Raw genomic sequence first — 12,157 nt, forward strand, 5'->3', positions numbered from 1 at the left:
ACACTGATCCTCGGTACTAAAACTCAGAGAAGAATGCTTGGGGGCAGTTGTGGGCTGGAGGTTAGGGAACTGGCCCTGTGACCGGAAGGTTGCTGGTTCAATCCCCAGGGCCGACAGCACATGACTGAGGTGTCCTTGAGAAAGACACCTAACCCCCAATTGTTCCCCGGGTGCCGTGGATAGGGCTGCCCACCGCTCCGGGTAAGTGTGCTCACTGCCCCTAGTGTGTGTGTCTATTCACTAGTGTGTATGTGGTATTTCACTTCACAGATGGGTTAAATGCGGAGGTGGTATTTCCCAGTTTGTGGGATTAATAAAGTATCACTTAACTTTAAGAACATAAGTTGCATAACAGAAGTACGAAACCTGGGTTTGAGCTTAGACTCTGAGCTCTGTTTTATCCTGCATGTAAACACAGACACAAAAAAAGCATTTTGTCATTTGAGGAATGTTGCTAAAGTTTAGCTTTTTCTATCTCAGGGTGATGCACAGATGCAACAAGTTCTGCTACTAGTTTTTAAGGCTCTAAATGACCATAAAGCGCCTGCTTATATCACAGGGTCTATTTGTTTATGTTTCAACACATGAGTTTAGATACTGACCATTTGCAAACACAAAAATACAGAAAACACAGAGAAACTCTTTCAGTTATTCTGCTTCTAAACTGTGGAACTCAATTCCACCTTTTATTGCTCAGTCAAGCTCAGGGCTCACTTTTAAGAAACAAATAAAAATGTAGCTCTATAGCTTAGCCTTTAGTTCAAATTCTATGTCTCTTTGATATTTATCTGTTTAATCATTATCAACTGTATGTAAAGGACTTTGAGCTGCCACCAATGTAAAAATTCTCTCTCTATATTATTATTATTATTATTATTATTATTATTATTATTATTATTATTATTATGTTATTGTGTGCCAAACCAAGTGGCAGCTTTAAACAGGCCACTCCAAGGCTGTCATTTTCTCTTTGTCTTTGTCAAATATTCTTTCAGGAACCATCTGCTGTGTCTCAGAACTTTATTATTCTGCAGGTTTATATCCGAAATACTCTTTTACATTTCAGCGTTCATGATCCTATCAGTGAACACAAGCTCACCGATGTCACTGTAAGAAAAACAGCTCCAGACTTTGATGTTTCCTCCTCTGTGCTTCACAGCACTCCGGTTGGAGTTCAGGCTTTCTCCACACATTGAGTCTACCATCTGTTTGTTAACAATAGAGATCAGAGAGAACATTATTTATTATTTTATTTAATTATTTAAAAAAAAACTACAGTAAAGTTTACCAATAGTTCCACAATAAAAGTGTTCATATAGTCGCCACTGTAGATTGCAATTGCTTAGTGGGTTCTGCATAAAAAAGGTCTTAATATAGTAACAAGCAATTAACTGGTTTAATCAATCAAATAAATATTTTAAGTTAAACAGTGGCAAGCAAAATCCAGTTCAGATGAACCATTACTCCATCCGTAATCATGCTCGCAGGGCCCTCTGGTGGCTGGGGCCATAGAAAAGTATGCATGTGTTTGTATGTATGCACATGTACAGTTCTGTCAGCCTGCGCATATTGCTTTGTATTTTTGCCATTATGTCACTCTTTTCCCTCAGGGTTGTAACTTTGCCCGGTATGGTGGGGCGGGGGTAGCTGATGAATCTCTTTATTGCTATGTGTAGTACTGGCCTTTATTGTATGTGAGAACAATGGGGTGGGGGGGCTTGGACGATGCAGTGGGAGTGGTTGGTCCATGTCTGTGGAGGGCTAGGTGGGCAGTGGCTTTAGCCCCACAGGCCGCAGAGCGAGGATCAGTCAGCAGCTGAGCTGCGGCCACGCTGCAGCCGAGCGGATAGGCAGCACTATTTATAGCTAATCCTGTTTAAGCGAGGTCATGCTCTCTACCATCCCTGAGACAGAGCAGTGGAGTTAAGCGCCTCGCGTGCCAGCGTGTGAGAGACAACAGAGGCACATCACATCAGTTTCCACTCCTGATCAAACATGAACAGCAGCACCTGCTCTACATGTGTGTCAAAGAATCACTGACTCGAGTCTTGAGAGCACGCATCACACACAGAGCAAACCTACTCAAAGCTCAGTTTTATACTGCAAATAATGGAAAAGGCCAGAAGTTAAATGGCTAAATGGAAATGGATTTTGTCCTTTTGTTCATCTGAAGTGTTTTTTTTTTTTATTATTAAACTGCTCTTTTTAGCATTAAATTGCTTCTTATCATAATAAGACCAGCTTTTGTTTATTGAATTTCCAGTAATAACAGACACTAAGTTTGTTATCTGAAGCAAGCATACAGCTTTATTTTCTCCTCTCTCTCAAAGATAAAGGTTTTAAGTGCTGTATATCTGATGGGAACAGTTTTGGTGGTCTACCAGGTTCTGTATGGTTCTTACACTGTTAGAAATAAAGGATCTGTGTAGGTACATTTTTGTTCATCAGGGTGCAAACAATGTAAACACTCCCTCAGATGTACAACAGTAGATTTAAAGTCCAGTTGTGTACCTTAAATAAGGTTTTTTTTCCCAGGCAAAAAGTATGTATTTGGACCTTTTCATAACCGAATGTTTAACAGAACAATAAAATAAAAAGTCTGGAGACGGGACGGGGTGTGCGGAACAAATACAGCTAAAATTTCAGTGGTTTATGGTGCAGTTATGTTCCCTGCCTAAAGGTACTGAGATGTACCCTTGAGGGTACCACCCCAATGACAAGAGGGGCACTGCCCCAGAGACAGTTTACTACCTTTATTTCTGAATGTGTAGCAGTCACATTTCTGTTAATAATTTTGTGTTCTTGCACTCAATGGCACTTTTGACAGGTAATAAAATAAATGGAGGATGGTCTCTGATTTTGCACAGTACTTTACCTATGGAAATATTTTGTGCTTGGAGCTGTAAATAAGAAACACACCTACAATCTCAAAATTGTGATGAGCATCAAAGAATATTTGAGATAGATGACTAACACTGGGCACAGACAGACACACACACACATACACACACACACACACACACACACACAAAAGCTCTAGCCCTGTAGTTACATCATATCTGGCACATCTGGGGATCAGGATCATTTCCCTCAACAACCTCTTCAGCAACGGCAAAGATGTTTCTGCCAAAAGTGGTAGTTGATTAATGGCATACTTGCACTGCATGGCTCATATAGTAGTCAGACCAATCAGACAGTGCCACAATGAGTATGTTATCCATAAATGCATAAATACACTGCCTATAAAGACAACATTTACTTATGCCAAAAATACATTGTCTGGGTAATGAGAACAAAACAAAACCATCTAACAAAACGTAGTGTGGCTATTATTAGCACATATTTTCAATGCATGGAAAAATCCTGCACGTCAATGCATTGTATGATGTGTGCGTAAGAAGATTTTGAGATTACTCTGCGTTGTTAGACCAGACATGACCTTTGATATCGGCAGGGATTCCCAGAAAAGAGAAACAAATAGTCCTGATGCAGATTCACCACATTTCCTTTTATTGCCCACAAGCTCTGAACAGACGGGGCCTTGGACCTCTGCGTAAGCCGTCCCTTATTTTCCTTTATCTTTCATAAGCACATGATGGCATTTTTGGAGAAGTTAATACTGTACAAATGGTACCAGGTACTTGGAATGAAGGGAAAAGCCTTTTTTTACAATAACAATGCTCCATATTATTGTTCCGTTTCTTTCCAGAAATGGTTTCCCAAATAAAAAGCCATAATGTACTAGCTGTGCAGTTTCCTCTCAGCACCCGTGCTGCTTTACCTGCTCTTATTTTGCAGTAATTAGATTGCTCTGGTCCTGAAAACGGCAGCTGCTGCGTCACAGGCTGACACCTGTACCTGGGAGGAGGGCGAGCCAATCAGAACGCGAGTTAAATCCCAAAGACCCTCCCACGTGACGTCAACGCTCTCCGGTGTGGGCGGGGTTTTCCAGATGGAGTTGTAGAGTGCAGAGGGATAAAGTGATGACAAGAGGATGGGGAGACCGTCCACGGCTAAAAGTGAGTAGAAATTACGTTTTTAGGGGGGTGGGTTGCTTTTAATATGGTGCCTTGAATTAACCAGACAGATGCTTCTTCATTCTTTCTGTCTACGACAAACCCTGTTTGTTGTTCTATAACGCCTCGTCTTTCTTTTACGCGGACTTCCACGTGCGTGTTAAAGGCTGTGAAGCCGTTTGGAGTAACGTTAGTGCCTGTCTGTGAACGATAAGCTAAGCTAGTTTCTTTGCTGTAAAAACCCTCTGTGTTATCAAACTGGACAACATAGGACACATACAGTTACTTACATCCAAGTTATTTTGATAACTATTATTAAATAATCTCGTTTGTTTGCGTCTCTTGGCTTAACCTCATGAAATTTAGGCACTCGTTAGATAACCAACAAAAAGAATAATCTGATGGCGAGGCATTAGGAGCCAGCTGTTCTTAACTTGTTTGCTATTAAGATTAGAGCAGATATTAAACCATAGCAAGCTAACCAGGTGTCATTGTTCGTCTGGAATGTCGGTGCTATAATCTTTGTCGTTCGCTTATGAAACCAATGAAATGCATTGATGCAAGTTGATTTGTAGTAAATGCATGCTACAATATTATAAATGGGTGCTTGTTAAATGCTACATTTTATTTAAAATATGAAGATGCATTATGAATATATGCACTATAAATCTATTGGCTCTGCCCTGCCCGAGTTTTTCTGTTTTATTATTTTGCAGGATTTTGACTTTAGCTGAACCTGTCGCGCATGCGCAGACCGCACCGCTCAGCATCACAAGATGTGTGAAGTACTGAGAAGAGAAGGTGTTAAGTTAGTCCTGTGAGATCATTAGAAATGCACTGCACTTTAAATTTAGCATGGTAGACCTGCATGTTCTTCACCACTGCAGGGCCTTTCTTAGAGAACTGCATGCAGATATTTCGGTTAGTATTTATTAAAGGGTGTTTGTACTGTAATGCATTTTCACACTTTAAATTATGCTGGTATCACTGCTGTGACTTATATGTGGGTACAAAGCTCCATTAATCGCTCTCAGGCTGTTTGGAAGAGTATACACCAGCTTTAGCTCTCTGATTCGTAGACAGAGCTCCAGGTGTCAGACCAGCTGTCCAGGATATGATATCGGTGCTGGACAGTCCTATTTTGCACTTCTAAATGTTGTAAATGTTAAACACTTTTTTTTTTTTAATGGTTTGGAAACAGTTTAGCCATCTCTCTCTCTCTCTCTCTCTCTCTCTCTCTCTCTCTCTCTCTCTCTCTCTCTCTCTCTCTCTCTCTCTCTCTCTCTCTCTCTCTCTCTCTCTCTCTCTCTCTCTCTCTCTCTCTGTCTGTCTGTCTGTCTGTCTGTCTGTCTGTCTGTCTGTCTGTCTCTCTCTCTCTCTCTCTCTCTCTCTCTCTCTCTCTCTCTCTCTCTCTCTCTCTCTCTCTCTCTCTCTCTCTCTCTCTCTCTCTCTCTCTCTCTCTCTCTGTGTCTGTCTGTCTGTCTGTCTGTCTGTGTGTGTCTCTCTCTCTCTCTCTCTCTCTCTCTCTCTCTCTCTCTCTCTCTCTCTCTCTCTCTCTCTCTCTCTCTCTCTCTCTCCCCCCCAACCCCCCCCCCCCCCTTTGGCTTAATATAATCCAAAACTACTCTGGCCCTTTTGTGCTTGCGTCATATTTGGTACATGAGGGGAACGTTTTGCTCTGGCTTAAAAGACTCTTCAGTAAGGCAGCGAAGGTGTTTCTGTTTGTGGGGAAATGTAGATTTCTCTGTGCTGTGATCTGGATTTCACTAAATCTTACAGGGGGAAATTATTTACTTAACCAAAAATTCTTTGGATATTGCTGCTAAAATAAGAGACAAAAGGCTAGTTGTGGGGTTAAACCAGGTGCACAGCAGTAATTATTAATAAATGATCGTTATAATACATTATAATACAGTATATCATTGGAAAATAAAAATTCTTTAATACTTTTTAAAATGGAATTTCCAATTTTTTTTCTTTTTTTTTCTCTCCATTTCTGCTTAATTCAATCATTGTAATCCTCTGTCTCTGTAAAAGTCATTGAGAATGGTTTGATGCGAAATGATGCATTGAATAGAAGCATACCTAGTCTTTACCTTCAGCGATAGGGTCCAGGGCTCATGATGTTCATAGTGCAAGTATAACCATTTCATTATTATTCATTAATTCGCTGAGGTAGCTTTTGAGACATTAAACTCTGCAGATGTCTGTTTTCTGTCACCACCACTGTAAACACTTCTCACTCCAAAGGTTTCTCTGGAATGGAGCATCTCTCATCAAACCAGTCTGAATGACCTTCATCTTAATGATTTAGAAATTTTGGAAACTCAGTGGAAACCCTTTAAGAAAATATAATGGATAGAAATAAGGCAGATAAAGCATTACATAAAATACCATGACCTAAATAAAATAACATGAATTGCATACAGTAAGAGGAAACAAGAGGCCCAGTACATTGTGCCTCACAGCTTGCAGTTTAACCTCTGGACTTTCTTCTAGAGTTTAGGACAGGGGTCGGCAACATCTGGCTCTTTTACTGCCCTGTTGTGCGGCTCCATGGCAAAATTTGATTTTTAGGTAAAAATAATCTTCTTGTGCAGTAAAATAAAGCTCAGCTGATCATTCTAACAAAAGCTTAAAGCAGAGCAAAGTAAGTCAGCGTTTTTGTTTTAGGAGCTGTTCGTCAAAAGAACCTTCTTAGGGGTTTTTATTACCAGACAAATGAACTTGGTATGATATATATTTAAAGAGCGCATACATTACATAAATGAATGTGTAAATTTATTAACGATTTACTGAACATTGTTTCGATTTATATTTAATTCAAATCATCAAGTTGGTTCTTGCAGGTTTACTCCCTTAAATGTCCAGCCTCCATCCTCAAGTCCAAAGGTTTACTACACACTTCTATTAACTAAACATATCTCAGTTGGTTTGCATGGATGTCAGTGTAGTTATCGAAAAATAAGCCTTAGTATGTTATAAGCCTCAGATTTTAAGTGGTTAAATGGTTATTTATGCTTCATGAACTAAAATCTCCTTGTTCCTTACATATGTTAGCCTCAAAAAGAGCTAAAAGGGATTTTTCTTGTTTTTAGTAAACCATAGAATAGAAAACATTAGGCATAGTAAAACTGATTCATAAGAAGCACCTGGGGAAAAATCACTAAACTTATTATAAACTAACCCCCCCGTACACCCTTGTTAAATAAGAAAAGGAAAAAATTACTTTAATTTAGATTATAATAAGAGCAGACTGAGCGTGTGTGTGTGTGCGCGCGTAGTGAGAAGCATCTTGACCTTTTAAGCTTCCGTCATGTTAGCTTTTTTATCCTCAGATTGTACAGCCGCCATGGATGCGCTGTCCAGTCTGCTACATATCATATTTTGTGAGTCAGCGAAATGAAACAGTGTTAAGTATGGGTCATATGATTTTGACTTTGCCTCGTGTGTTCCTTGCAATGGTTTCATGTTCCGTCTGAGCCGGCTCTGTGGAAACATGGCTCTGTTAAGCTAAACTATGCCTATCACATGTACTGCTGATTTCTCCTAGGGGGTAAAACCACTAGCCTCCATTCACAGACCTGTACAGGGTTACTATGCAAAAGTCAGAGACCACCCAGTCAAAGCAGCCATTAAATACATGTTATTTATTTTTCAAGATCAGGAAAAAGCAGAAAACCTTTTTCCTTTATTTTATCTTTATTACAGTTCCCATTTTTAGAAGGCTTGCTTTGTTTTTCAGAGCATCTGCAGGGATATTTTTCCACACCTCAAAAGTTCAGTCTTGGATGTTTGTTGCATTTTCTGCTTATTATGATCCAAATAATCCCAAACACAACCACTGATGTTGAGGACTCTGGACTCTGGGGTGGTCCATTGTTCTGGGAACACCAGCAGCTTCTTTGCTTGATTTGTGTATTTTCTTGATTTGTCAGTAACTCCTTCTTGACTTTCAGACCTACAGCTCTGAATTGTCTTTTCACAGTGGAGAGATGGACAAACAACTGGCTTTCAGATCTGAAGCCGGAGAGGACCTTGATGTTTCTTGTCTCTCTCAAAGATGAAAGCTTTGAGTGCTGTTTATCTGATGGCTTTGGTCGTCTATCAGGTCTTGCACAGTTGTTTCTGTAACTCTTAATCATTTTCTAGATTCCAGTTTTGGAAACTCCTGTCTTTTTTTTCTTTTCTTTTCTTCCTTCTTGATAAATTGATTTAATATCTATTCTCTTCAGAAACATCAGAAGAAATGAATGATTTGTACTGAATCGTAGTTTTGACCAGAAGCTAAAGGAAGAGTGGTGTCTGACTTTTGCACAGCACTGTAAGAACTTTCACCTTTGAACTGTGATCAGTGGAGCAGGTTGTCATGCACGAGGAGATGCGTTCATTTTGATATTCCACTGCTGTGACATGCAGGCAGCTTGTTAACCTGGCGCTGTCACTCAGCTGCTAATGCTGCCACTTTTGACATTTTGATGATTTGCTCAGAGCCAGTGAACATTTAGAGAAGTGCACACAGGAATGACACCATGAATGATAAACAGTCCTGCTGAGAGCCCTGTGCCATCCAGCTGCTGCTCAGTGGCAGCGCTTTAGAGCACTGCACACTCAGTCGTGCTGTTCTCCCAGTCTGCGTATATAATAAGAATTGGACAACTAAATATAGCTGTACAGCTTTAATGTGTAACTCTTGATGATGAGATTCTTGGTAAATTTGTGTGTGTGTCTGTCTGATCAGTAAATAGAACATGAATTATCCTGATAAACAGTAACATAACTACATAAAACCTAATACAGTTGCAATACAAATATATGGGTTCACAAAACATTGAGTCCGTTGTGGTTAACTTCCTGTGGTGGACTGTTCTATTACAACACTGAATAATAGCTTGGCTGTTATCACTAAAGTATCCAAATCTGAGCACCAGTTTTGTTTAAAAGAGCACTTTATGCTTAAAAAAAAGACTTCCTGTGGTAGCCTAAGTTAAGACATGAACCAGAAGAAAGAAGTTCAAAGGCAGCCTACAGGATATGTATTTTCTTCTTTTTCCTGTGTCCTAAGGATAACATGAAACCTATATTGGATTTTTTTTTACTTGTTACTTTATGTCCCTGGTCATCCTAAGCTAAATTGGTCATATCAAGTAATTACAGAATTCCGTAATCGTTATTTGAAGTGCAATGGCTTTTGCTCTGCCTCTTAAATGTCTTCTGAGTTTTGATTACATCACTGTGTACCAGCAGGCAGGGCAAAACAATATTAGAGAATTATATATATATATTATATCATACCTTAGTCAGAGACCTTCCCTGATAAAGTACAAAGAAATACAGCATTTACACTGATTTTAGTTCCCTATGTTTTCAGCGTAAAAATTCGTTGCAATGGAGCCCCCCCCCGGAGCGGCTTAGAAAATGGATGGATGGATTTTTGTTCAAATTGATGTGGTCTATAATGCCCTTTTGAGCTAAACCCTTCAATTGTGCATTAAAAGTGTGTTCCCTACTGCATATGCAATGGCATATATGTACTGGGGTTGCACAATATGATCAGAATACCTCCAGATTTATGAACACACCCACAGAAACACTCGTCAGTAACATCAGACATTGATCAGGATGCCCACAATAAAATATTGTGATTTATATAAAGTGCTTGTTTACGTATTGCAGCCTTGTCATTAGTATTGCAGGTTAACATTATAATTAATAATCAGTATCTTGTTCAGCCCTAATATGTCGACATATACACACATGCGATACGCTGTCTCAACTCTGCAACTGGACTTTATCGACTGTGCGCAGAGATGCAGAAGCAGCCACAGGTTGCCTAATTAGATTAAGCAAGAGGCTTTCCTGCACTAATCATTTAGCAAGCTTTTTCCTCTGATGAAGACTGCGCTGCAAGACTGCACGCTGAAGGTCAAATTATTTTCATTAATGTGAAGCACTAGTCCTTGAGTGGTTAGTCTAGCGTTTGCCCTAGTGTGATGTGAAGTAATGTCGGAGGGCCTTTGGAGTGACAGGTGTGTCTCTGGAGGTTTTAAGAGCTCTCACTGACTGGACTGGCTTAGCTGCCATCTTTTCTGGCCGTCTCCTGCTGCAGGAACGGATATATAAAGCTGCCGTGTGAGTATCTCTCTGTGTCGTTAAATAGAACAATCAAACTCTCCTGACCTTTTGACTGCAAACTCTTTGTTTGGATATCCCAGATAGATGTTTGAATGAAGTTCATTTAAGTGGACAAGGATTGGGTCATTTGTTAATATAGTAATAGTCAAATGCTTCAATGCTGAAATAATGAGTAAATTAAGTCAAGAGGTTATGTTGTACAGTAGCGTTTGTTAACCTCTACTATAGTACAAACAAGGAGGGACGTCATAATCTTCTGTATTGCGCAACTTAGTGTGATGGCTGTGACCTTTTGAGTTGACTTTAGTTATCACTGACCGCTGTGTCTGTCTTAAGATTTCTTGCAACTTTTTGGAACAGAACTCCGAATCTGAATCAGGTTTGCGTACGTCGCCTCAAGCCAGTCACATTTAGAAGAGAAGGCTCTGTTTTATGTAATGGAACTAATTTTAGCCTTGCGTGTCTTAAATGGTCTTGGCAGATTTTGCCTCTGAAGGTTCAGTGGAAAAGTCGACTGTCACTTCACATGCTCATTCACTTCTCCCCTAAAGATAGTTGACATACTGTTTGATATGACTCCTGCATTGATTGACCATGGTTTCCCTTCCTGTTGCTGTTTCTGCTGGAAGCACAATGCTCCATGATTTGGTTTGAGTGATGCAGACAGAAGGTTACAGTCAATTATATTTTAGATTGTAGAGGCTATTTGCTATAATTTGAAGTGGACTAAGACCTTGTGCATTAATGTCAACTTCTCAAAGTCATAAATACCAAGACAGAATTCCTGTTGCGCTATCAATTCGTCCAAAAAAAATATTGTTGGTGAGTATATAGGACTTTAGAAAGCAGGGTGATTGCACACAAATATATCCTGTATTGTGAAGAGAGACACATTTTTACGTGACTTATACAGAGATTTTTAGTAGGGGTGCCAGGGCAATGCAAGTAGTGCTTAGATATTATATACATTAGCTACATAAACTAAAATGCTGTTAAAACTGGGAGTACTATGATTTTTCTTTCTAATTGTTTCATGTACTGCACTGCTCTCAATACAACCAAACAGGACTTATTTTGCTAAAAGGATGAATGGGAAAAAAAAAAGTCAAATGTATAATTTTCAGAAATGCAGGAAGTCAGTAACTGTGTCTGCTTCCCTTTCAGATGTAGCTTGAAGTGCACCTGAACAATTTGGATCTTCACTAAACTTGATCAAACCAAGATGAAGAACCACACGCGGGTGCATTGGATGGACATAGCTGTTTACATGCATCCAGTTTGCCTCTTGGAATGTTGTTTTCTGCAGCCCTGAGTAATTAGCAGTTTTATGGGAAATTCTGGATTTTGCCACTGAAGATTTTGCGTTCCCTGAGGGGAGCCTGTTCTCTGCTGTTGTGTGGTGTGCTGCAGAGGAGACATGGCCCGAAACTCTTTCCGCGGGTCCAAATACAAGGCAGACGCCAACCACGATGCCGATTTTGGCTGCACACTCAAAGAGCTGCGATCGCTCATGGAGCTCAGAGGGCCAGAGGGATTACAGAGAATCCAGGAGTGTTATGGAGATGTTCAGGGACTCTGCTCCAGGTTAAAATCTTCCCCCACAGAAGGTAAATATAGACCCTTTTTTAGGTTGTGAAGCTGTGATTTCTGCTGGTGCTCCACGTTCCATGGAGTGTCAGCTTGAGGTGGGCAAAAGGACAAAAATGTAACACTCAAGTTACAAAACATGAATATGCATCACGATATGCAGTTGTTTTTTGTTTTTTTTTAGATTTAAGGAGATGGAACCGTGTGGGGGGGGAGTAAATAATGCCGCACTCAAATACTTTTAGACAGATAGTGTATGATGAAAAAAGTTGTGGTTTCCTGGCCATTGTGAGATGGGAAATATTCACATTGATGTTTGCCATGTGCTCTCCACTGAAGCCAAATATACTCTGTGATGTTAAGGGTCACTTTCTATGTGTGACATGCTGATTCACATTTGTGTGTTCATAATAATGTTT

General features: G+C 39.9%; 1 protein-coding gene across 1 annotated transcript in view; it reads left to right on the forward strand.

The window, feature by feature from the left end:
• The first annotated feature begins 3,957 nt into the window (after positions 1-3,957).
• The window catches only part of LOC108419124 (plasma membrane calcium-transporting ATPase 1-like), a 39,991-nt gene continuing 31,791 nt past the window's right edge, over positions 3,958-12,157 (forward strand). Inside the window, exons 1-2 of the mRNA XM_017690241.2 lie at positions 3,958-4,019; positions 11,316-11,758. Coding sequence (XP_017545730.2) covers positions 11,569-11,758 — 190 coding nt within the window. The 5' untranslated portion in view covers positions 3,958-4,019; positions 11,316-11,568. The remainder of the gene's footprint in view (positions 4,020-11,315; positions 11,759-12,157) is intronic.

The sequence above is a fragment of the Pygocentrus nattereri genome, chromosome 8 (genome assembly GCF_015220715.1).
Source record: "Pygocentrus nattereri isolate fPygNat1 chromosome 8, fPygNat1.pri, whole genome shotgun sequence".
Classification (NCBI taxonomy): Eukaryota; Metazoa; Chordata; class Actinopteri; order Characiformes; family Serrasalmidae; genus Pygocentrus; species Pygocentrus nattereri.